Source organism: Brassica napus, chromosome A5 (genome assembly GCF_020379485.1).
Source record: "Brassica napus cultivar Da-Ae chromosome A5, Da-Ae, whole genome shotgun sequence".
NCBI lineage: Eukaryota > Viridiplantae > Streptophyta > Magnoliopsida > Brassicales > Brassicaceae > Brassica > Brassica napus.
This window is the reverse complement of record NC_063438.1, coordinates 2,817,331-2,844,183: the sequence shown is the minus strand read 5'-3', so window position 1 is coordinate 2,844,183 and position 26,853 is coordinate 2,817,331. Positions and strand designations below refer to the sequence as shown.

Here is a 26,853-nt window from a genome sequence, read left to right as displayed (position 1 = left end):
TAAGGATGGGTGCGACAGTTTAGATAAAAACAAAACATAGCTCGATGGCTCGATGCATTTTTGTTGGCACCTAATTTCTTTAAATGTATTACGAAATTGGTGGTATATACTATTTTTAATATATGAACTTTTTTTGAGAAAGGACTTTATATGAACTTTGTTATATATAAAATATATAATTAGAGGGAAAAGGCACCCTGGCTTGAAGATATGTAACGATCGAAGTTTTAGTATATTAAACTTGCAATAGACTTTTTTTTTTATTAGTGCTGAAGAATGACAATGACATTATCGTGCATTTTATTACCTATAAGGCTATAACAGGATATTATTATATTTAATTTTCCAACCTCTATTATACAGTACTCCTACTACCTAATCAAGTTTTTGTTTTGGTAATCTACTACCTAATCAAGTTGGTATTGTCATTTTTCAACATCGTTCGTAAAGCTTGCACATCTTTTCATATTATCTTAAGAGTTTACTGGCGACTTCGTTTTTAATTTATATCTACGTAAAATATAAGACATAGTTCTGGTCTTGTCCCAAACAAAATCAAATTAATATTGAAAATATATGAAATGAAAAAAGGAAAAGAGTTATAAGAATGGACCAACATCGAGGTTGTCTTGCGATTGACAGTGATTTATTTAGAATTATCATTTATCTTTTATCATCTTTTGAAACGAATATATGCCTCGAGAACTTGGTGCCAAAATGTCAACGATTCTATTAACATCACCTTAAAGCATCAAAGCACGACGTATTTTAAATATTGAATTAATTATAGTCCTAATCTGCTTACTAATAGTATATTTTATGTTGTGTGAGCGTTGATTAATTCTTCAATTTCTTATTTGATAAATGGAAAAATATTAATATGTTTTAACGGATTAACAGTACGTATAAGCCTACAAGGTTACTTTCAATTTTCAGTCTTTCGAAATTAAATTTAGAAAGTGAAAAGAAGAAAAAGTAACACTTATAAATCTACGCAAAAAATTATATTTATACTATTTCTAAACTGTAAAATACATGTTATATATATAAAGGGATGAAGGAAAGTGTAATCTTATTTATTAAAATATAAGTCACAACCTTGATTTATGTATGATTTTTTTTAAAAATAAACATAATGGAATTATTCCTAAAAAGTCATGTTACTTTTAATATCTAATCTTATCATTTAAATTTTGGGCCAACCAAATTTTTTTATTGGGATATCAATAATTGGATTTAAACAATAAATAATCCATTGGATTTATAGATAGTATAAATTAAATTGATATAATTTAATGTTGTAATACTATAACTCTATATGCTACATATTTAAATATTTGTTGATGTTAACTTTTAAAATTATAAAGATTTTTTTAAATAACAAAAATCATATTATCTAACAATGATTAATTTTTACTATCTTAAACCAATGAAAAAAAATTTTAAACTATGTATTTTATTTTAAAAATTAAACAAAAACTAAATGTGTAATCATTTACTCGATAATATAAATATATGAAGCGAAAAGTTTAATTTTTAAAGACTTACTAAATTTTTGAAATGTTACAATAACTTTGAATATGACAATAAAACAATATTTTACTAATCTTTATATATATATATAGTTACAATTTTAATAATGAAATAATAATCCAAAAAATATATATATAAGAAGATACAAATACATGTAAAAGTTTGAAACAATATATTCAATGAAAATATAAAGTAAGCTTATTATGTTTTAAAAATTGATAGACATATATATATATAATTGATTGCAAATAAAATATATATATAAAAATAAATGAAAACAAAAATCTGTGCGGTTGCGCGGATCGAGATCTAGTTATAGGATTACATGCTAATTTTATAAAATTTTATTAATCAGTTATCATTGATAATACTTTGAAATTCATTATTAATTTGATCCATGGTCTATAAATTTTTATAACTAAATGAGAGAAACAGTAAAATGTGTAAGAAATATATTATTATGATTATAGCCATTATAATAATTATTGGTTTTAGAAAACTGTAGTTTGGTTTGAAGGTTATAATATTACTCCATAAAGTATTTTATATATTAATTACTATATTGATTAATTGAAGAGAAGGTGATAAATTTCCTTCAAAGAGTAAGAACTACCTATATATATCATATTGTTTATGTAAAATTTTCATGTTGTTTGTGGTTATGATATATAAATTTTTAATGAAAATAGTGACAAAATATTATCAAGTGACTATCAGAATAATATAACTATAACAAATATTTGTTTATAAGAATCTAGATACATAACTTAGTAGGGAGGGAACACAATCCAATAACTGTAAGAATTTATCCTTTATTGTAGAGTGTGAGAGTCGAAGATACATAGTAAAATCCAACCTATGAAAATATGGAGGTAAAAGTACATTTTTATAGTTAATGTGATCTCAGTTTCTTGATAAATATAGTTTGGAGGAGGGAGCTCCGACATATAGGGAAGTGCAAATTTTTATTCTAATCATCTAAAAGAATTTGATACATGGACCAAAATGATTGCATTTGATTTTCGTTTAAAATTTAATATTGTTGAACGAAATAATAAATCACAAAGTGATCAGCTCTAAACGATTAACAATGATAAATATTAAGTATAGACGACGTTAGCTAATAGCTTTCCCAATAAATTTTTTTTGTTAATCGCTTTATTAAAATAATATTATACCTTATCTTAATTTGGCCTTGTTATTTATATTGATCAACGAATCTCACGTACACGAGTGTCTTTATATACTTATATACTAAAACTATTGGTTTCCTACGCCAACCACATAGCTAAAGTTTAAAATCATTTACTTACAATCAAAATTTAAATTATGTTTTACTGATTTAAAAATAATTATATTATCATCACATTGATTTCATTTTCTTTCAAGGTATTACACATAGGCAACATTTAAAAAAAGAAAGAGAATCACTTTGTAAAATACTTAAGAGATTTTCCGTCATATTTTGATTTTAAACGCAAAGAATACCATTAGTTTGTTTATTTGAGCTGAAACTTTCACTTATAATACTGCCTGAATGATGACATTCCATTCCCACTACTATCAATCAGCTCCACACATCTTTTTCTTTCTTTCGTAAAACGAACTTTTGGTCGGTTGAACTAAAACTGTAATAAACGGTCATGCTCTTAAACATTTATAACGTCACACATCTGGTTCTTAGAATCTTATAAAAAATGTTTTTATTTCAGATGAGCACATGTGTTGGGATTGTGAAATCTCATGTCCAACTCTATATTATCTGATTATTACGATATTGTCCACTTTGAACTTTAGAGGCTGGCCCACATGGATTTGCTTTTGGTTTCCATCCCAAAAGGCCTCGTACTAATAGAGTTGGACATCTCTTTATATATTAGACACTCTTTGTCTAATTCTCCAATGTGGGACTTAGTTTGTTATCTCACATTCTCCCCCTCAAACTAAGGATCACATTCATCTCGTGTCTCACAACTGACTTCCAAGATCTTCTAACTTGATTTCTGCCACACACCTCTCATTCCTAACTCATAGGATACCCATTCATCATTCAAAGGGTATTTAGGTCTTTCTTGCAGATTTCTCGTCAACTGCGCTCTGATACCAATTGTTAGGACTGATACCAATTGTTGGGATTGTGAAATCCCATGTCCAACTCTATATTATCTGATTAGTACGATATTGTCCACTTTGAACCTTAGAGGCTGACCCGCATGAATTTGCTTTTGGTTTCCATTCCAAAATGCCTCATACTAATAGAGTTGGACATCTCTTTATATATTAGACACTCTTTGTCTAATTCTCCAATGTGAGACTTAGTTTGTTATCTCACATCATGATCATCATATGAAAATCTAAGATATAATATGCTTTTTCTTACAGCAGATATCATATGCTGATGCATTATATATATCCTTGAAATATCATTATTCACTTCGTATGAGAGTCACGTACTTATAAGTAAAAAACGAGTATGTAAAAAATATAAATATACTCTTAATTTTAGTATAAAATAATTAAAGCTTAATCCATAATAAATGATGAAGTCTTTCAGCCCGCCTCACTAACTTCTTCCAGTCCATTAAGGATCTATGTCACAGGCCCAATAATATGTAGGACGACATGGACGAGTAAGAAGAGCATAGCCAAATCTTATTAGTTATTAGTGAATTACCTAATTCATACCCAAAAATTAGCTTAAAATTAGATAATTGTCCATACATATATATTGCTCAAGAACATATATTCCACAACGGTCCAACGGAAATATTTCAAACCCAACATTTCGAACATACCACAACGATATGGACCACAATACATGCTACATAAGTAAAAAACTGTTTTTTTTTTTTTTGTCACAAAGTAAGAAACTGTTTATATAAAAAATTATATGCTGATACCCAAAAGCTAGTTTAAAAGTGGAAGATTGCCCATGCAATGTCCTAAGAACATATATCCCACACGATGTGGGATATTATTACATCTCGAAATCGGACTTACGTTATGTGTATTTACATTTTGGTTTAATCTGAATCGAAAAATGTGAAATGAACCTGGTTATTTTAACATAAGTTTATCTCCCTACTGGAAAAATAAAACATATAAGAATGGAAGGATAAGGCCCACGGTGGCGAAAGGGCCTTGTGAAAAAATTCCCGAGGCGGAAATATGAAGATGGGAACATGAAGATGGTATACACGGCAGCATATTACATGCATGAGTATATATTAGAATCAAGGGAACATAAGAATTACTCACTGGAGAAAAAAGGAAATACAGTATTATAGGTAAATGTCAGAAAATTATAATCAATAGGTCCTTATAATATTTAGAGAAAATTAAATTTATTGAGTAGTAATTTAATTTTCCTAATAACAAAGAGCAGATATATTGATCAAAGCCAAACTCATCTAGACATTGACCGAGACGGCGAGCCGTCGGTAGCTGCAGGTGGAGGAGATCCTTGTCTATGTAGGAGCTCATGTGCTAATGCTTGAAGGTCACTGTTTCCACCACCGAGCCCCACGGCAGCGGAAGAAGACGATGATGATCCACCGTATTGGTTACGTGGATCAACAAATCTTCGTTGTTGTGTAGCCCACGACGTCGGTGGATCGACTATAGTGGCTAAATCGTATGGTGAGACTGATGCGGGCAAATCTGTTATGGAAAGAGGCGGAGGCGGAGTGAAGAAGAGCGGTTGTGGTTGCGTTATGGGTGGTGGTCGCGTTTGCGGCTGAGGTAGCTCTAGGGATGCCAAATGGGATTGTAAGTAAGAAACTTCTGCCTGTAGATTCACCACCTATATATACATTTACAAGTTAATTAATTCTTAGTTTTAACGTTTCATACGCTTAACGTGACGATAGTCTAATCATCCCGAAATAGTTACTACGTGTAGTTTCAAAAAAACGATTGCATGTACTTATTACTTACCTAAAACATTGACTAATTACCTTTTATTCGCCTTCGTTAACTTTATCGATTAGATATGGACTCAATGCATGTTCGATTGTTAAGGTTGTTAGGCGAACTTATGTAGAAATATTAACATTCATACAATGTAAATTATAAAAATGACACGCATCATACAAATTCATCCCCTTTTATGATATATATGCATGAAGTCAAATCAAAATAAACCAAATGATTTGTTTATTTTTAGCGATAGAGAAAACAATTTACACTGATATATAATTTTCTCCACCTTTAAAATGAATATATATATATATATATATTAGTATGTATACGTATTAACACATTAAAATTGTACCCCGACCATTTCCCGAAAACCAGCAAAAAAAAACTCCCGACGACCGTATCATTTTTATATACTTACCAAAACATTATTTAAACAAGATCAACAGTAAATCTACCAGACAACCATGCTTTTTTCCCTTTATACTCAAAGCAGAAGATTACAAAACCAAGAAAGATCAAGAAAGTGACAAACTCTCGATAAACTAAGAGGATTTCATTTCATACAAACAAATTGTTCTTAATCAAACGAATTTTCATGAGTTTTAAATATATTATTCCTAAATGAAACTGAAGTTTGCTACTTTGGAAAAGAAAATAAAACGTAACTGTCATCAAAGTAATCTGTGGTTAGTTTAATTCAATTAGCATGTTTCTTATATAGTGATTTCCAACACATTTTAATAATATTTAGCAATTAATTTATTACCTGTTGCTGAAGAGCAAATATGTGAGCAACGCAACCATAGATAGGATCCCGTATCCGAGCCTGAGCTTCATAGCAAATGGTTACAACTGCATCGGCCCGTCGATGAACCGGTATGTGTAAGAGAAGCTTTGAGACGTTGCTTGCCCCGAAAACTTTATGCACTGCCGCAAAATAAGCCGAGCCTTGCTCCGAGTCGAAGTATGGTGCGAATATGCAACCCGGAACACACTTTCTCCTTAAAAACTTACAAGCACCACATGGCCCACCACCACCGCCACTACTTCCTCCTCCACCGCTGCTACTTCCTCCACCACCACCACAACCAGCACCTCCCACGGAGGGGATTGTGTTCCCACCGCCGCTCATGACAACCCTATGATTAAGGAGTTGTTTTCTCTGTCTTGATTTTAGGGTTTTTGAATTATTGAGAAAATTTTGTGTTTTTCTTGAAGAAGATAGGAAGTTTTGAGAAGAGGAGGTGAAGAAATGAGATTAGGGTTTGGTAAAGAAGAGAGTATAGAGAAGAAAGCCTTTAAAGCCACGCGACGACAAAGCTAACAAAAAAAAAGAACGATCTCTGTCTCTCTCTCTTCTTTATCTCTCATATTTTGTTGTTTGCGTGAAGCAAACATGCGATAAGCCTCTTATTCTTTCTCGAAACCTTTAATTGCATAATTATATACTATTTATAGATCAAAAGACAAATAAAAAGATAACTATCATTTTATAAGTCTATCTCTCTTGAAAATATCTCGTGAAAACTTCTAGTTTCCAAGAAAAAGAAAATTCTTGCTTTCTCTGTATTGATGCACTACAAGAAAAAAGGGTTTTCTTAGCGGCTGAAAACCGCTATCTATAGATACCATAGCGATATTGCAAGCGCTATGTCATCGCCCGTTATAATAGGTCGAAGACTTTAGATAGCGCTTTTTCGCGCTGCTATCGTATTCCGATATACAATAGCGGGTTATTAATGCTATTATATATTATATAATAGCGCTTTATTAACGCGATCAAATATTATTTAATAGCGGTTTTAAAAAGCCATAGTTAATATTACCATAGCAGTTATATAAGTGCTACTGTTTCTATACTCTTTTAAATTAGCTTCGTTTCGTTATTTATAATTATATATATTTTATATATATAAATATTTTTAACTATTTTTAGAAACATAAATTTCAGATTTAGAAATAGAAATTTTATTATAATAAAGATACACTCATTTTAAGTTCAACATTACATGAAACTCATAATTATGACAAAGTACTAAGACAATTGAAAGTTCTCAATTTCACAACTCATCACTCATATGAAAACAACCTTATCAGTAGGCCACGCCACTGTGCTCCCTACTGCATCACCTATGACTTCAATTTCAGAGTTTGGTCTCCACACTCGTGCATCATCCATCTTGGAAACCTCTACCATGACCTTAGAAGCATTGGGACCTAAAGGGATGAAATGAACCTTGTCTGCTGGATCTGTTGAAAACACACGACCCCAAGCTACTGTCTGTCCAGAGTTATGACAGTCCAAGAGAGCACACTTCTGTCTACCAACTTTGTTGCTACTACCAGTGCTGTTACTAGTACTCTGAAAGACCAAAAAAAAAAGATCAACACAACACAATCACAATAACATCACAGAATTGCAACATATCGATGACAAATTAACTGGCATCTGAAGCTTACCACGTTAGGTTTCTTGGTTGATTCAGCAGTTGTATCAGATAGTCGTGCCCTATCAATTGGCCAAGCAATGATCTGATGTAGTGCATCACCCATGTTTGACATTCCAGGCGCTGGTCTCCATAAGAAAGCAGAATCTTTAACAACTACTTCAACTTTTATAACTGCAGCATTCGGTCCAAGCGGAATATCGTTCACCAATTGGTTAGCTTCAGTTGACACCAGTACACCCTCAGCAATCAACTCATCTTCTACATTCCAGTAATCAAATATTTGTACCCTTCCTACTGATGCATCCATAGTCTAATAATCATCCCAAATGTATTCTATTAGTAATCGATTTTCAATGTGAATTTGAAAATAACACAAGAAATTTCAGTTTACCTCTGACCCGACAGTGTTAGCATGTTTTGAGAAGTCAATAACATCGTCCAATATTAACTTGTCGGATGGCCATGCAATTTTAACTCCTACAGCTTCAGCAAGTGTTCCAATACTTGTAGTTGGTCTCCAGACACATGCATCTTCGACTGCTACAGAGTTGACAATTACAGCGGCCGCATTAGGACCCAGAGGAATTCGACCAATCTTATATGTGGGTTCACTTGAGTAGTATTCTCCTTCACCTACAACCACATCATCAGTCGAAATCCAATCCAGTATCTGGCACCTTATTCCTCTCTTGCTACCATCGCTTCTTTCAGAACTAGAAACATCATCTTTATGTGTCTTAAAACAACAAAAAAACAAGTAAGCGTCATATTGAAACACCAAGTACAATTAATTGGACAAGTGTATAAGAAAGTTACCTTTTTGCCAGCTAAGTCAATAACAACATTTTGCAACTTTTCAAGCTTGGTAATTAATTCCGCTTGAGTAGCTTCAAGCTTCTGGACATGTTTGTCTCTAGCTTGTAAGTAAGCCATCTTCGTAATAGTGGCTCCTCTGCCCATCCCCCTAACTCTTCCTGGTCTCTCTTTTCCGAGAACTTGACTCACAGCATCTTCACCAATGTTATCCGAGGAGTTAGAATCTATTTCACTGTCAATTGTCTTAATCTTTTCCTGCAAATAAAAAACAAAGACATTACGAAATAGTCTTGATCCTTAACTAATAAGAATTCATAATATACTTACAATAGTTTCAGCGTGTGCTTCATTCACGGGTCTCCCATCTGAATACGTATGTCCTGCTACCCAAACCTTAGTTCTAGTAACTTTCTTAGGATCATCGCTGTTTCTTTTCTACAAGTTCGATCAAAAAAAGTTCTTGTAACTTTCTTAGGTGCAAATAAAGTAATTACTTTTCTCCCAAATTCAAAGAATTAGACAAACATACCATCTCATGAGCTAGGCGACTCATGCCTTTTCGGCTTGTTGTGTGCGGAATTTGAATCTTCCTAAGTCTCCTGTATTTATCACTTTGTACCTATTAACACAACCATCAGATACCATAACTTTTATCTAAAATAAATCGTATAAGTAATCAAGAATCATTAACTTTAACCTTAAAATCTTTGGTGCACCTAGCTTTCACCCAACTGTTCCAAGCAGAAGAAGATTGGATGTTGCTAGGCTTCATTTTCTGTATCTGAGCCTTGTTTTTAATAGAACGGACTATAGAAGTCAGCCTAGATTTCGAGGCCCTCCACAAGCAACCCATCTGCTTAAAGACTGCATCTTTTTGCCATTCCTCTGTCAAGTTGAACCTCCCCTGTCAAATATTGAAATGTTAAACACTAAAATAGTTTAAACTAGTACTGCAGCGAAAAAACTTATAAAAATTACCTGAATCTCTTCCCATAAAGCGTCTTTTGTTGTTTCTTCGACGTGTCTCCAGTCATCTAGCAATACTGGCACATGCTCCCTCACAAGAGGACCAAGAAAGGATGAGAGTGTCACTGATCCACTACCGACATGCTCACCTATGGAGTTGAACTCTACATCTACCTTGTCCTCTGCATTTTTGGCCACTCTGCGCATTTTAGTTAGACCCCTTGTCTTCCTCGTTTTGATCTCGGATTGCTGTGTCTGAGTGTCATCGGTGTTGGACACTCCATTGCTAGAAGCAGGGATGGGTTCTTCAACTTCAGTTGGTGAATGTTGATCCACTTCTACGTCTTGCGCCTCTTCCTCAGTCGATTCTTTAGCAGCACTCTCTTCTCTTTCATTAACCTTCGGAGCATTCTTCTTTTGTTTCTTATGAACCTCTGACCCGACAGGACTCGCATCAACACCTGCTTGACGCTTACTGCGACGGTTTTGCTCAGTAACAGCTTGAGATTTCATCATTGCAGAGAACCTGAAACAAAACTAGAATTTTTAGTATCTAAACATCAACAAGGACACCTTCACAGTCTTCCCTAACACAGAAACTCTCATCATCAGATTGATATCCTATATCTTCAATTGGCTGGACTGATGGTTCAAAATCGATCTTCTCTTCTGTCTCTAACTCATGGTATCCTCTTGGTGGTGCCCGCATAACAACATACCAAGGTGAGCTTTCATCTTCTCTAGAATAGAAGACCTGTTTAGCTTGCGATGGCAGAATGTATGGATCGTTTGCAAATGATGACTGGTTCATATGAAGATTGACAAGTGTGAACCCTTCTTCCTCTTTAACTCCTTTCCCTTTGTGAGCCCAACTACACTTAAACAGGGGAACTTGGAACATGTGGTAGTCCACCAATATGATCTCCTTTATCACTCCATAGTAAGCTACCATGTCCGCCATTTGCTTAGAATCTTTAGCGCTAGCTCGACACATCGAAAATGCTTCATATGCAACCCCACTATTCTGTGTGTTGCGCTTTACATCATCACAATGGTATCGATGTCCATTCACCACGTATCCCTTGTATGTGTGAGCAATATTCCTTGGTCCAAAAGCAAGCCATCTCAGCCTTTTCGAATGTTCCTTCGAGTTATTAGGTATCTAATTAACATGAAACGTGTAGCAGAGTTAATAATCATACAAAAATGTAAAGATTAAAGCATATAATAAGCTCATTTACCTTATCTTTTATCCACTGGGGAAACCTTTCTGTGTGATATTTCCACAGTAGAGTTTCATTTTGTGCGCATCTTTCATCAGTAGCTTGCAGTTCTTCCAAATGCAACCTGCTTTCTTTAAGTTAGACGATGTATAAAATAGAACAACTTTATATATCTAACTGCTGTTTTACTTACCCAATATACGGATCCATGACTGCTGTATTCATGAGGATATAACGATGAGCTATATCTCTCTCCTTATCTGTGAGGGTTACTTCTGTAGCTTTCTGTAATGGTCTTCCTTCAAGGACATTCTGAATTGCCTCAATATCTTCATTTCTATTAATTGCTTCTTGGACTGGAACAGATTTTCGAAGGAACTCCATACAAAACGCAATGCATTCACTAGACAAATATCCCTCAGCCATACAAGCTTCGGGTCGTGCAAAATTCTTGACATAAGCTTTTAGAGTCTTCATATATCTACATACCAGAACATATAAGTTAGTCTATTTATTGAAAGTATACGACAAAGACAAAAAAAAAATTACCTCTCAAACGGATACATCCATCTGAAGTGGACAGGGCCACCCAAGCGTGCTTCTTTAGCTAGATGGAGAGGAAGGTGAAACATAATGTCGAAGAGTGATGGTGGAAAAAATCTCTCCAACTGGCACATTGTTTCTACAATCTCAGATTCTAGAGTCAGTAGCTTCTCTGGATCAATAACTCGTTGGCAAAGTCTGTTGAAGTAGTTGCAGATACGATTGACAGCTATCCGAGGTCCTTTAGGCAATAAACCTCTCAATGCCACAGGAAAAAGGTTCTGCAAAAGAACGTGATGGTCATGTGACTTCATGCTGCCGATATTGGGAGGATCCAACGAGACACAATTGGATATATTTGCACAATATCCATCGGGGCCTCTAAACTTGGATAGCCGTCTACAGAATTTTTTTTTCTCTTCCTTGGAAAGCCAGAATGCAGCTGGAGGCAAATAAGTTCTCTTCCCACGCTTCTCTGGATGTAAGTTGCTCCTGATTCCCATGTCTTCTAAATCTTTTCTTGCTTTCAACCCATCCTTTGATTTTGCATTATTCATAATAATAGATAGTAGTGCGTCTGAGACGTTCTTCTCGACGTGCATAACATCTATGTTATGCCTGACAGGCATTTCCTGCAAACATTATGTAGAGTTAATTATCAGAAACAATTTAATTAGCTTACATAAATTCAGAAAGATAAAATTAATTGTAAAGCAGAACGTATACCTTCCAATATGGTAAGTCAAAGAAGATAGACTTTTTTTTCCACCTCCATAAATCATCATCTTCTTCGATTTCTTCAGCTGTTGCAGCTTCATCATCGTCATCTTCTGCTTCAGCCCTTTTACGCTTCCCCTTTTTAGCTAATGGTCTTCCAAAATCATTTCTAAATCCTCTAAGGCTGTCAAATATTTCTTTCCCACTCTGAATCCTCTTTGAAACACCAGACTCCACTGTGTTGTCAAACCAACCCTTTCTACGTCTGTAGGGATGACCAGGCATCAGTCGCTTCCTGTTGCCCATATATACATGTTTCCTACTAAACTTAAGCCATCTATGCGGTGTCTCCTTCCCACATACAATACACGCTTGCTTCCCCTTAACTTTGCATCCAGCTAATGTCCCTAAAGCTGGGTAGTCTGTGATACTCCACAGAAGCATAGCTCTTAAATTAAAACTCTCCTTCTTAAAGGCATCATAAACTTCAATACCTTCGGTCCACAAGTCCTTGAGGTCCTCTATCAGGGGCTGTAGATACACGTCAATGTTGTTGCTAGGTGCTGTTGGTCCAGGTATCAACATCGTCAACATAATGTTCTCCGCTTTCATGCACTGAGTTGGCGCCATATTGTAGTTAACTAGGAGAACCGGCCACGTGCTGTACTTGGTGTTTTGGATCGAGAATGGATTCATCCCATCAGTAGAAAGACCTAGTCTCAGGTTTCTTGCTTCAGCAGCAAATTCCGGCCACTTATCGTTTGCCTGAACCCAAGTCAAAGAATCCACAGGATGCCGCATAGATCCATCTTCAGTTGCATTGTTGAAGTGCCAACACAAATCCTCAGCCAACCGTTTCGATCTAAACATCCTCTTGAATCTCTCTTTTATGGGAAAATACCTAAGCACCTTACATGGAACTCCTTTCTTCTCCTCACCAGTGTGCTTATCTCTTTCCCATCTTGATTCACTACATCTTGGACAGCAAACTAACTCCGCATACTGTTTCCTATAAAGGATACAATCATTTTTGCAAGCGTGGATGACATCATAACCAAAACCAAACACCTTTAAGAACTTCTTCATCTCAGCCGTAGACTTAGGCAGAACATTATCTGGAGGTAGCATGTCATGAACTAATGTCATTAGCTGGTCGAAATAGCTCTCTGACATCCCACTCTTGACTTTTATACGGTAAAGACCCATGATAGCAGCAACCTTTGTGTATTTCTGACATGTCGGGTACAGTGGAGTCTCGGCATCATCTAACTTCTTCCTAAACTCGTCCTCTTCTGGCCTCTCAATACCATCAAAATCCTCTGAATTCTGCTTCTCAAATGGTGTCTTGCCATTGCTCGCTATAAAAGCTGTCCTCATCAACTCATAAGCCTCATTTTCAGACGTCTGAACATCAGCTGTCTTATCTGGCCTTATATCCCCGTGCTTACTCCAATATTTACATCTCTTGTACTTCTGATCCATCCCTCTGATGACGAGATGCTCAAAAACTGTCTCTCTTGATTGATGGCAGACATTGCGGCAATCAACGCAAGGGCAGAACATTTCAACTAGATCACCCAATTGTCTTGATGACGAAAAAACAAACTCAGTTGCACCTTGCTCATACTCGAGACTATTCCTGTCAGATGCACACAAATGAAAATTAATTAAGAAGCACAATTTCGTAAATGAAATAAAAAAAATATAAGCAAAACACAGTAACATTTATACCTTGGTAACCAGACCCAAGCTTTATCCATCGCACAACAGCTCCGACCAAATGTATATAAAACACTAACTTTATTATGCCTCAAGAACAGACAAAGACAACTTATAGAAGAATCAGTATAAATCGGTTTGGTTTTACCTGATAAAAATGTCTTCAATTTTGATTTAAACGACCTGAAAAATAAAAGCAATGATATAATTCAATTGAAACAAAATCAAAAGCTATAGCCAAACCTAAAAAAATACACGACAGATACCTTTCTTGGAAGATCTGAATCTAAAGCTCCCTGCAAAAGAGTAAAAGACCGAATCAATTGGACATGCAACCCTAAATCAGCCACCAGTTAAATAGGAATAAACGATTGGTTTATCAGAAACAAAAAAAAAATACAAATATTAGACGAGATTGTACCTACGATTCAGAATCGAAGAACAGTTGTTGGGTTTTAGAGATTCTGGAAAACCATTACGACGAGATAGAAATAGGAGATTAATGTGTTATTAGAAGAGATTAATTTTTTAGAGTCAGACCAATCGGGAAAATAATTGAGACGAAGAGATAGAGGGGAGATGAGAACTCAGGGGAGATAGAGAGAGGGAAGAACCGAAAAAGAAAAAAATGAATTAAGTGAAATTGGTAAGCCCGGGCAAATGAAAATTTTGTCCGCCTAACTTATTCGTAGCGCTTCCGCACTAAAGTGCTATGTAAAATGACTATTAAAATTCGGCCCAACTAAAGATAGCGTTTACAATTTTATAACCGCTATATAAAACCCACTTACATATTAACCATAGCAGAAACGAAAAAAACGCTATCCTACTCCGCTATAAAAACCTCTTTTTCTTGTAGTGATGTGAGCTTACATGTGAATTGTAATTTTGGAGATATCTCACGACTTTACCTTTATCTTTTGCTTTTATGTTATTAATTACGTACAAGATAGATGGATAAATTAGCGTTAAAAAAAGATATATGGATAAACTACACTTACATCCTTTAATTAAATTAGGCAATCAAATACGCCAGCTCTTAATGGTTTCAAATAAATATTCGAATTTCCTAAAGTTGAATAAAAATGCAAAGCATACGTAATTGATCAAAGACCATTTTAAGTAAAAGATAAACATGTTATTAATTAAATGAATTAGTTACGCTTACTATATAGGATGACTCGATTGCCAACTTATCTTTCATTCCAAATTCATAAAAGAGCATCAACAATGTTAAATAATCAACTCCCATATTTTTTGATTCAGAAAAAATCAATCCCCATATTTAGTAATTAACCTTTCTCTTCCATAATTACCGTAAACGAAGGTAGAATACAAGTTGTGACGGGTTCGGTTCGGTTTAGAAACGAGATACGCCCGAACCGGGAGTCAAAATGTCTAGTCTCTCGGTTATAAAGGAAACAAAATGTAGTAACGTGTACCAATACTTAGGGTACATGTGGCCATGATGATTGTAACTGCCTAGCGAGTGAAAGATCGAAGAAAAGAGTGACGTCAATCTTCACGTGGGTCCGACGCGCCGTTCCCTTAGAAAGTTGGTAACGCCCCTTGCTTTCTCAATGTCTCCTCCACGTGTATTTATACTTATCATAAATGTGTGTACACTATATTCATTTTCTAAGTTAAAAATAAAGTTCAATTTGTTGTTAATATACAGTATGTTTTTGTTAAGTACAATATATTTATATGTTATGGAAATGGAGGTTATGTTGATGATTTTAAAGAAGTTTCATGAGGAGATGAATAGATGATATGATAATCAAGCACAACAAATATATATCCATCAAAAGATTGAAGTTTTGAAGTTGGGAGTTCCATCTAAAATTATTTTTTTGAACAACCATCTAAAACTTTTATCATCCAATTTTGAGTTTTTCTTTTCAAAACTATATCTTAGTATTTGATAAGCTACATCAGTACATCATTATTAGTTATAGGTAGAACCTACAAGTTGGAGATGATGATAACCTACTTAACGTGTAACTTTAGTTTTAAACTTAAAACCTGTATATACATTTTTTAATAAAAGGCTTCTGTATATTAACATGCATTGCCAGGTAAAAAAATATGCATGATCACACTATTTGTTTCTGGGCATGAATGCATGAGTCAAAAGACAATTCTCCCTATCGTACATTATATTTGTTTTTAATGATTGATTAGTCATAACAACGTCGAGTTATATAATAGCGTAATACTATGAGATAGTGTAGGAGGTGGAAGTGACATGGTACCACAAATTTTGGGGATGTACAAAACGAGTCGATCATTTTCGATTAGCATTGATTATTTTACTTCACTACAGTTTTCCTTATGTTTGTTCTTTATAGCGCATTATATAGTTAATTATATTCTCTATATATAGTATTATCATTGATCGATTGGCTTGATGAAACCTTTTCTTCCACTCATGCAGTCAAAATGTTGTTCGCATATCATAATATTCTCATCGAATTTGGTAAAGAACACATGGATTACATATCTTATAATAATTTTACAATTTAATAGACATAATATAAATACACACATGCGTTATTTAACTCATATATTCATACTGGGTTGATCCTGATATCCTATTATTCCTTTTGAAACTCCAAAATCCACCGGTCAAATATCTACTTGAAATAATATTAGAAAATTACATGGTGTCGCCTAAAAACAAGGCAAAGAGATGGATATAAGAGTTTAAGTGGGAGGATAGTACAAGAGTATATATACCACTAATCTTTAAATAATGATGCTTAATATTTAACAAATGTTTGATAAAAAAAAATATTTTAACAAATGATAAATAACATATATCGAGGGTAATTAGAACCGGTTGGTAACATATACTCCTAGTCTCGTAGCATCTATGCACTTTTTTTCTTAGAAGGTGCAAATCAACACAATTTTAAATGGCCAAATATCTTTAAGAATGTATCTTAAAATTATCCATCACGTACCCGTTTGATACGAAATTTAGTACATGGGCAGGACTACTCAGGCTGTAACTGGTAAAATATTTATAAATTGATAGAATTAAAATAAAAGGAATAGTATGAATGAAATACAACAAAAAAATGAAATTGAATTTATTTCATTAATTCATAACCAAATTTGTTATGGAATAATTTTTTTTATATTTTATTTGTTTTTGTTGTAGAATTAGTTGAATGAATATTTGGTTCCATTCATGTAAAGTGGTGAATTTTTTTTTTCGAATTAATGAAATAAGTTTTTTCACATCATTACATTCCAAAAATCAACAATTCAGTTTCAGCCGTAGATTTTTTTTTCTCAGTTATAGATTTAAGCTCAACTAAAAAGGGTTACAAGACAATTTTTGCTCAAAAAACATGTGGACACATAGAATAAGCCAGGAACTGAAAATCTAGCTAGCTAGTACAAATTACAAAACCTGATATATTCGGAATGAATTGTTAGTTTACAAAGTTATGCCCAGCGATTTATAGTCGATGAGTTTGTCTCCGTGTTCCACAAATTGACAATTGATTCCTTAAAAGTATAAATGTGGCCTTGAATATATATTATATGGAGTATATTCTTAAATCGACTCTATTATAAATTATATAAACATAATCCCAAAATTCGTGTACCTTGTTTATATAACCACAAACACAAAAACACACGCACACGCATATATATGACTTCGATTTAAGTCTATTTGATGACAAATAACAAAGAGACTATTTGATGGCAATTATTAATATTCAATTCACTATTACTTTTTTCAAAATTTTGCAAGAAAAAATTACTTGTTTGATATAATAATTGCCTCCTGGTCGGATAATTATCAGACAGTGGTTGCATTTCAAACGTAAGACAGTTTCGATCACTAGTTCTGGTCGCATATTCAAATCGACAAATTATCAGTCAAATCTGAAATTCCTCGATATTTTTTTTCGAACTACATCGTCGAAATGTATAGGCCATAGTCACAATGCAGATATATGGCAGTATACATGCATCCCCTGAATATATATTTCAAGGGATGCTTTAAACGAATTGTCTAATTGATCAAACATACTAATAATTAAGTATACCGTTTTGTTTTTGTTTAAAATAGAAGAACCGATGCAAGTTCGAATATGTTAAGCTCTTTGGGGTATTAAATTTAAACATCTGAAAGTTATGGAGCTGGAGGCTAATTACAATTGTTGTAAAACGGAGTAGAGAGATTCACGTATTAGCAGACAAGAAACCGAACGGCGCAATTCGGTTCTCCAACGCTCCTATTTTTTTTTTTTTTTGATTAACGCTCCTATTTCCTAGTTACTCTTAATTAAAATAAAGTATATGTATGGTTGGATACTGAAGACTATCATTTTTAGTTAAAGACGATATATATATATATGTGTCAGAGAGATCGTTTGGAAATTAACATATCACAAAACAAAATTTGGAATTTTTAATCTCTTGTATAGACTTTAAACTTAATGGTTACAAAAAGTACCCCTTATAAATTCAAAAGTTATCTCTGAAAATGATAACAATAACTAGTTAACTACTAAACAATGATCAAGTGGTTGTGCGTTGAGTTATGAATATTGATATTATTGTGATGGATGAGGCATTACAAATAGTAGACCGTATATAGACGTAATAAAAAGGGTTGTTATAGGCTCACTATTAGAGAATGGATGGTGATGTAAGTGAATGAATGCTTAGGTCCGTGTGACATGAAATCATAGAGGATATGGTCATGCGACGTGTATAGGTCTTACGACGTGGTTATTTTGTTTACCTTGGAAAACAGCATACAAGCAGTTTCTGTTTTGTCTCTTTGGCTTCAAATTCTCGAAGAAAATTTTCCCTCAAGCAACCACGTGCTTTTCAGTGTTTAATTACTTTCACCCAAAAAACCGTGGTTAATGAAAGTTGATTTCCTCATGAATTCAGTCATTGAGTTTGTGCAAATATGTTGCGTTGCGAGCACTGGTTAGTTCAATACATATTAGTATGAAATTATTACCTTTAAAAGTTCGTAACCTTAAAGATTTTTCTTCATAAATTTATATGTTCTTAGTTTGAAAATAAATTTAATACCAAGAATAAATAGAAACACTAGAAAAGAGATGACTGGATCGAGTGTGAGTTAATAATGTCGGGTGAAACAGAAACAAAAGGAAGAAGGTCAAGAGATTGGGTTCTCAAATCTCTCTTCACGAAAACTATCACTTTGACCTTGATTGTGACCGGGATTGTGATAGTGGAGAATGGAAAAGAGAAATTTAATTATATAGCTGTCTTGTCTCACTTACGAAAGATCTAACTTATCAGTAATACTTGCATGTTTTGGTGTTTGTGTGTTTTTCAGTGTCAATTGTGCATCGCCTCCAATGTTTGTCGCACTCCGGTTTCTCTAAACCAACCCTCGTGTTGAGACGTTCTTACATCTAGGGTTATGGTTTGAATCAGACATCTCAAGACTCCGTCCTACATTTTCAATGTCTAATGCGTTCATGTGGGGATATCTATATACATGTATACACTCAAATTTCGTACATGTACATTAAGGGAGAGAGAGAGAGAGAGAGAGAGAGAAGTGTGACAACAGATGTGAAAGCATGAAAAGAAAGTGCATGAATAGGGGCAACTAGGCTACAAATTATGTAATAAAAAATGTTAGGGTTTTAGGGTTATGTACATTTGATTTGAGCTATACGAATTGATCACACGTGGTATGTGCACTTTGATATCGATCTTATCTTTGCGTATATATCTTTTAAACAACATATATATTTCATTTAACAGATTAGTGGATGGCCTAGTTGGTAGCGTTTGTTTGATTTTACTTTCAGTCACACTAAAAATCTTGAACATGTTACAAGAAGATCATTTATAACATAGAATTTTGGAACCGATATTAAATGTTCGAGGATATATAATAATTATATGTACATTAATACATGAGTAGTATTCACGTAAAGCCTAAGAACTAGTAAAATATATAATAAATGAATAATAAGCGGCTGATCATTCAATAGGGTTCACAAACTTACATTGACAGTCAAAACTCAAAACACTTTTCATTCCTGTATATAAAATCACTGGAGTAGCTCAACGACTTGGCCTGTCATGTAAATAAACAACTCATCTCTTTCTCTCTTTCTACTTGAAGATAATGACCGGAAACTTGAACGGCGGTGGAAGAGGAGGAGAAGGACCGTGCGGGGCGTGCAAGTTCTTGAGGAGGAAGTGTGTGAGCGGATGCGTTTTCGCTCCTTATTTCGATGCAGAGCAAGGGACTGCTACGTTTGCAGCGGTTCACAAAGTGTTTGGAGCAAGCAATGCCTCTAAGATGTTACTGAGATTGCCTTTGAACAAGCGGCATGAGGCGGTGTCCACGCTCTGTTACGAGGCTTTGGCTAGGCTCCGTGATCCTGTTTATGGCTCTGTTGGCCATCTCCTCTCTCTTCAACACCAGGTCCTTTATTGAAACATTTTCTTAAATGCTAGTGGACTGTTACATATATGTTGAAACTTACAAGACTTTGTGTTTGTTGGGGTGTGCTTAGGTTATGAATCTACAAGCTGAAATTGCTCATGTTCAAGCTCGTCTTTCAGCGTTTCAGCGTGTTTCTATAATCCCTCCACAACAAATGCAACAGCCACCTCATAATAATGAATATCCTGTGGAACAAACTAACTTGGATTTTGTGTGGGAAGAAGAACAATTACCTCAAGCTGGAAATGAAGATGGTGAATTTCAAGAACTGGCGATGCAGTTCGTCTCTAAGTATTTAACGGAAGTCAAACTTCCGGCTTGCACTTTCGGTTAGGTCAAATCACAAGCCAGAACTTATGTAATATAGCAGTAGAGGAGGAGTGTCTTGATGAAAAAAGTTGACGAGTTTTTATTCTTCATAGTTGACTATCTCTCTGGCTCTCTCTACTTGAGATCATGACTTTCTTAAATGTGATGTGTTGCGTTCTTGGAAATTGTTTGTGTTTCGATGAACAATAGTGTTATCATTTTGATTCTACAAAAACTAGTTTTATGACTTTGGCTTACCAATCAACCAGAACTCTTTATCTATAAGACAATAAACAAAGCCAATATAAGACGAAGAAACAAAATATCTTACCAAGATTCCTTTAGTGATGATAAATTTATTGGATTTTGAAGAAGTATACCAATGATGATTTTAGAAGATTCCTTCTATTTTGAAGATATAGTAACTGATACTAAAAATTAGATTCGATAGAGAGCAAGGTGAGCTAGTGTTGTTGCTAATGAAGATCGATGACAATCATATGTGGTCTCGAGATTGTTTATTTTTAAGCTTTAGGGATCTGTTTTGTTTTGATGGAGTATTGCCTCTGTATAATGCTCATGTCTGAAGCCTTTGCTTGATTACCTTGGATCTTCCAGTTTCGGGTGACCTGTACTTGTTCAAGGCTTCATGCGTAATCTAATGTTAAATGGGAAAAAGAAAGCAAATTGAGTTTGTCAACCAAAATTTGAGGAAAGATAATATTTTCACACCAAAAGTTGTAATTGCAAACTTAAAAAGGTAGTTGGGCTTAAACTCAAAAGTTTAAATGAGTTTGCAATTACATTTCACCTAAAATTTAGACGGACTTCGAGAGCTACAATGGGCCTTGTTATTTAAAAATAATTGACGATTTCAAATTTGAATTGAACTGGACTTTAAAAAGTATGAAAGAGTCATACATTGCTCCTTTTTTATTTAAATTTTCAACTGTACTATCTGAGGATTTTATATGGAATACGTCTGATATCAAGAAAATGCACGACTTTTACATACTGATCTCCTAGCATATGGCCTTACAGAGGTTTTTAATAACTTATGAGAAATGTATGAATTGTGTTCTTAATATAAAGAGAGTTACATAACTTTATATATTAGAGCTATATGAATCAAACAATAAATGTGATCATATAATCATTAAGAAGAATATATGATGGAGCGATTATAGTGATTGAGTGAATCATATGAGTTATGGTTGATACTCTTTCCTTGATAGTTTTGCTTTCAGAAGCTCACAGTTTCAAAACGTGATACTCGTTTCATCTTTTTTTTTCTTTTTCTTTCTGATTTTACATGCGGCTTCGTTATGCAATACACTATATAAGCTTTCTCTACGCAAGACAAATTAATAATTTTAGCAACCAATCGGTTTCTTTAATTTTTATTAGCTTCATTAGTTTCTCTTCATATGATTAGTTTATGTGCAGTGTAACTAAAGGAGGTAACAAGATACGAATAGTCTATCTGCAGTGTGATTAAAGCAAGCCTTAATTATATCACGCATTTCTAATCCGCATATTCAAAAGTGTGGGTTTACGGTCTACGAAAATTCGGTTGATAGACAATGGCAATGCATATCCTATATATGAATAAAAACATATATACAGTTCAAATTCATGTTATGAATAATGTAAAACTAAAAATTTCATTTTGTTTAACCATTATAGAATAAAAATTATTTCCGTGACTATCTTTTCCAAACTAAATCTGTGAGTTTTATTTTTTTTACACTTCATCATTTTCCAATAGGCATATGATGTTGGTTCTTCTTTCACAATAAATATCAATTTAGATATTCAGAACTATAACTGAAAACAACAATGTATCAATAACAAGTTAATCAATGTAATGAGATCAAAACAAACAATATTTATAATTTTGTGTGTAATGAAAGCCATTAATCAATAGTCGTAGACACATTCCTCTAGTATTGTTTTGTTATAAATTGCATTTAAGGGAGAAAAAGTGGACCATAGAAGCCTGATGTGAAAGAAAAAAACTAGTTTTTCGTCATGGGTCACGCGCAATCACTATATCTCTACATCTCCATAGCTGTAATCGATTTAAATTGAATTACCTTTAGTATATAGCCATCTACGATCTATCCTTAAGAACGTAGGGATCATCGTTCCCCTTTACACCATAGAATAAGAAAATTATAAGAGTATATTTAAATTGTAAATCCCGAATCACCTACGGCCACAGGAATAAAGTTACACCTAGAGAAATTAATCATGCTTGTAAGTTTTAGCAAAGAAAAGGAGAAGAAAATGTGAAATTTTCCATCCAAAACTGGAACATCTTTCTCATGCTGATATCTTAGTTCAGGGTTGGTCTTGGGTTAAAGGAAGAAAACATCACTTTTAAACACCAAATTTTATATAAAAGAAAAACAATTATCAAAATTTTGAAGTGTAATGGTTTTTAGGCAACAAAAAAATTATGTTTAGACGGTGAAATACATAGGGACGGGAATTAGTAAGCTTTGATAATATTTTCGCAGAATCATATATATAATACCACTGCATATAATACCGTCTGGATCCAGATTCTGTAAGACTAGATCATTCAATTACTGTTTCCGGTTAATTAATAGGCCAAATATAAAAGTCCATATACTGTTTGGGATAAGTCTTTTACGGGTACAACAAAACTCAAAGTCTTCTCCTATGCTTCTATTCTTTTTATTCATAAACACGGGAGAAAAAAACGAAAACTATCAAATCGCTTGATTGATTAGAGGTTTTGTTGTTTTTCTTTTTTCATTTGTTACTTTTTGTCTTTTTGTTGTAGTTGGAAGTTGAACTCTTAGTTAATTAGTTATGCAAAATCAATATATATAGGATGAATGTCCTTAACTAGTAATTTGATTGAACAATAATATTATATGGGATGAAGTGAAGCCGAGTAATCTCCATAACTAGTAATATAATTACAAATTTAGAATGACTGATCCAAAAAGTAAAATTATAAATAGAAAAAGGAAGATAGTTCGCAACACCAACAAAGCAACGGTCCGAGAAAGACGGTAGCTTGTGGAGACACACAAATAAGATAGTTGCAGTATCATGTGCCACGCCTACACTTTCTTTTCCATTCCATCTCATTCACGCGTTTTTTTCCCTTTCTTTTTGATTATATATAATCACAATCTAAATAATATCCCTTAACCTATGCATAGAACATGCATATTATATAACAGTTCATACATTCCACCACTAGATGCCAAAAACTATGGTATATATATAGTAGTAAAAAAATAAGATCATTTGTACATAGAGGATGAGAGAATGAAAAATAACGGAATCCAATAACAATGTCTGTAATAAACGGACATAGAATGTGAATTGTTAAATAGAATAGTATATATGATCTGTAAAATGTAGCATTGATGTAACGGATATATAAAATACATTAAAACACATTTGTAATAAAGAGAGAAGAGGGCAAAACGGGGAACATGTCACGCGGATAGGTGTGAGAGAGTAAATGACGTAGGTTCCGTTATTTAAGAACCCTTGAGAGGTTCCCACACACCACAAGAGAGAGAGAGATAGAGATAGAGAACATGGGAAGAGAAGAAGAAGATGACAACAAAGGAGGAGGTGAGATGGCGTCATCTTTCTTGGACGGTACGGGGTTGGTTTGTGTAACGGGAGGGACTGGTTTCGTTGCTTCTTGGCTCATCATGCGTCTCTTACAACGTGGCTACTCCGTTCATGCCACTGTTCGAACCAACCCAGGTTCGTGTCGATCAGTTTTTTTTTTAATTAGCTTCAGTAGTTTTTCTTATACTATACACATCAATTAACAATTTATCAAATGCGAGTACAATTGTTAATTTTAGTGCTGATTTGATCCGTAAGTACACAAAAGAGCATAGTATAGTTTATATCTGTAGATCAGTAGTCAGTAGATATAGCACATTTAAAGTTGATTTTTGGATCGACAATTATAATATATTTTATATGGATATGAGAAATTTATTGTACTTGGCTGGAATTATCTGTCAGATTGTAAGATCTTGAAGCTCCACATAGCTATCTCATGTTCCATGCATCTTCTATATATAAAGTCAACCATATATTATATCCTCAATTATTAATAACCAAATGATATTAATGTGATAATTTAATAATTTTGTGCCTACGCTTATTACAGAAGGGAATAAGAAAGATATAAGCTACCTAACCGAACTCCCATTTGCATCGGAGAGGCTTAAAATATTCACCGCCGATCTCAACGAACCGGAGAGCTTTAAACCTGCCATCGAAGGATGCAAAGCCGTGTTCCACGTGGCACATCCCATGGACCCGAACAGCAACGAGACCGAGGAGATCGTTACGAAACGCACCGTGCAAGGTCTCATGGGAATACTAAAGTCGAGTGTAGATTCTAAAACCGTGAAACGATTTTTCTACACCTCAAGCGCCGTCACCGTTTTTTACGGCGTCGGAAGCGGTGCTGGAGGAAACGGAGGAGAGGTGGATGAGAGCGTTTGGAGCAACGTGGAGGTGTTTAGGAATCAGGAGGAGAAGAGAGTTAGTAGCTCTTACGTTGTGTCAAAAATGGCGGCCGAGACGGCGGCGCTTGAGTTTGGAGGGAATAATGGATTGGAGGTTGTGACGGTGGTACTTCCTCTAGTCGTCGGACCCTTCATATGTCCGTCGTTGCCTTCTTCCGTCTTCATCTCTCTCGCCATGATCTTTGGTACGTAAACTCTTATATCTACTTTTTTATTATATCTTTATAAATTTGTTCTCTCTCCATATCTCTCCATAACTAGTTTGAAGCTAACCAAAAAAAACTAATAGGGTCGCTAGATATTTTGTATTTTTTAAAGAAAATGTTCGATAAATATTACAAACTTTGGTTACATACATGTTATATATATCTAGGTACAGTTTAAAAATTGTTATATTAGTCCTTATATTTATATTTGTGTCTTAGTTAAAATTTCAACCAAATTATAGTCATCAAATGGTTAAGATTTCATCATATCAAGGTTCAAATATTCACATAGTAATTTCTGTCATGGGTGGCCAATCTTTGGTTATGAATCGATTAACATGCAACTTTTCTTAACCACAAAGATACTTTACATTATATATATGGAAAAAAATCCTAATTAATTTAATTGGATGAAGTATTTATTTGTGGTTAACTACGTTTAAGCATATGTATTATCTTTTGAGTAATAATCATTGTTCACTATAGTAATTAGTAAAATTAATTAATTATTGAAGGGAGTTACAAGGAGAAGTATTTGTTCGATACTTACAACATGGTGCATATTGATGACGTTGCAAGAGCAATGATATTTCTACTAGAAAGACCAGTAGCAAAAGGTAGATACATATGTTCGTCGGTGGAGATGAAGATCGATGAGGTCTTTGAGTTGTTGTCCACGAAATTTCCTCAGTTTCAGCTACCTTCAGTTGAGTAAGTATATTATTTTTTCTACGTCTTCTTGTTTTAAGCCTTTTTTTGAGAATTTATTAATTATATTCTGTTTATGGATACGTAAAGTTTGAAGAGTTATAGAGTAGAGAAAAGGATGAGCCTGTCGTCGAAGAAGCTGAGGAGTGCAGGGTTCGAGTTTAAGTATGGAGCCGACGAAATATTCACTGGAGCTATAAAGAGCTGCCAAACAAGAGGCTTTCTTTAAACTCTTTATGGGGGGACTTTGGGTTGAAAAATTGTATATGAATTGAAAATATCAATTTCTTTTATTGGCCATTTCCGTTTTGTAAGATGTTCTTAATTGTTGATGAAACATTAAAAAAAATGTTTCTACTTTATATATTCTAATTTTGATTAATTAACCAAAAGATAAAAAAGTGAAAAATATTCACTGGAGCTATAAAGAGCTGCAAAGCAAAAGGCTTTCTTTAAACTCTTTATGGGGGGACTTTGGGTTAAAAAATTGTATATGAATTGAAAATATCAATTTCTTTTATTGGCCATTTCCATTTTGTACGATGTTCTTGATGAAACATTAAAAAATGTTTCTACTTTCTATATCCTAATTTTGAATAATTAACCAAAAGATGAAAAAGTAAAAAAACAATCGCCCACCGTGGGGCTCGAACCCACGACCACAAGGTTAAGAGCCTTGCGCTCTACCAACTGAGCTAGACGGGCTTGATGTTTACCAAACCGTTA

The 26,853-nt window shown here is 34.1% G+C and overlaps 5 protein-coding genes and 1 non-coding gene across 6 annotated transcripts; 2 read left to right on the top strand and 4 right to left on the bottom strand.

The window, feature by feature from the left end:
- Positions 1 to 4,765: 4,765 nt before the first annotated feature.
- Positions 4,766 to 6,866, bottom strand: LOC106454616 (LOB domain-containing protein 18). Its single transcript, XM_022720240.2, has 2 exons — positions 6,221 to 6,866; positions 4,766 to 5,335 (listed from the first exon to the last, which is right to left on the bottom strand). Exons 1-2 carry the CDS (start codon positions 6,584 to 6,586, stop codon positions 4,940 to 4,942), a joined length of 762 nt encoding a protein of 253 aa, XP_022575961.1. The 5' UTR covers positions 6,587 to 6,866; the 3' UTR covers positions 4,766 to 4,939.
- A 167-nt stretch (positions 6,867 to 7,033) lies between these two features.
- On the bottom strand, positions 7,034 to 10,207 carry LOC106454617. The gene is made up of 8 exons (XM_013896729.3): positions 9,699 to 10,207; positions 9,418 to 9,624; positions 9,250 to 9,339; positions 9,048 to 9,155; positions 8,721 to 8,975; positions 8,296 to 8,640; positions 7,915 to 8,214; positions 7,034 to 7,816 (listed from the first exon to the last, which is right to left on the bottom strand). Exons 1-8 carry the CDS (start codon positions 10,200 to 10,202, stop codon positions 7,529 to 7,531), a joined length of 2,097 nt encoding a protein of 698 aa, XP_013752183.1. The 5' UTR covers positions 10,203 to 10,207; the 3' UTR covers positions 7,034 to 7,528.
- Positions 10,208 to 10,239: 32 nt separating this feature from the next.
- LOC106453394 lies at positions 10,240 to 13,929 on the bottom strand. Its single transcript, XM_013895644.3, has 6 exons — positions 13,901 to 13,929; positions 12,179 to 13,808; positions 11,459 to 12,084; positions 11,103 to 11,390; positions 10,928 to 11,033; positions 10,240 to 10,848 (listed from the first exon to the last, which is right to left on the bottom strand). Exons 1-6 carry the CDS (start codon positions 13,927 to 13,929, stop codon positions 10,240 to 10,242), a joined length of 3,288 nt encoding a protein of 1,095 aa, XP_013751098.2.
- Positions 13,930 to 20,021: 6,092 nt separating this feature from the next.
- On the top strand, positions 20,022 to 23,004 carry LOC106454618 (LOB domain-containing protein 19). The gene is made up of 2 exons (XM_013896731.3): positions 20,022 to 20,339; positions 20,431 to 23,004. Exons 1-2 carry the CDS (start codon positions 20,037 to 20,039, stop codon positions 20,692 to 20,694), a joined length of 567 nt encoding a protein of 188 aa, XP_013752185.1. The 5' UTR covers positions 20,022 to 20,036; the 3' UTR covers positions 20,695 to 23,004.
- A 1,171-nt stretch (positions 23,005 to 24,175) lies between these two features.
- On the top strand, positions 24,176 to 26,509 carry LOC106450899 (protein BRI1-5 ENHANCED 1-like). The gene is made up of 4 exons (XM_013892691.3): positions 24,176 to 24,431; positions 24,850 to 25,398; positions 25,935 to 26,130; positions 26,218 to 26,509. The coding sequence occupies exons 1-4, from the start codon at positions 24,257 to 24,259 to the stop codon at positions 26,354 to 26,356; spliced, it is 1,059 nt and encodes a 352-aa protein (XP_013748145.1). The 5' UTR covers positions 24,176 to 24,256; the 3' UTR covers positions 26,357 to 26,509.
- A 250-nt stretch (positions 26,510 to 26,759) lies between these two features.
- Positions 26,760 to 26,832, bottom strand: TRNAK-CUU. The gene has a single exon. It is a non-coding gene; the product is annotated as a tRNA-Lys (tRNA).
- Between the last annotated feature and the right edge of the window lie 21 nt (positions 26,833 to 26,853).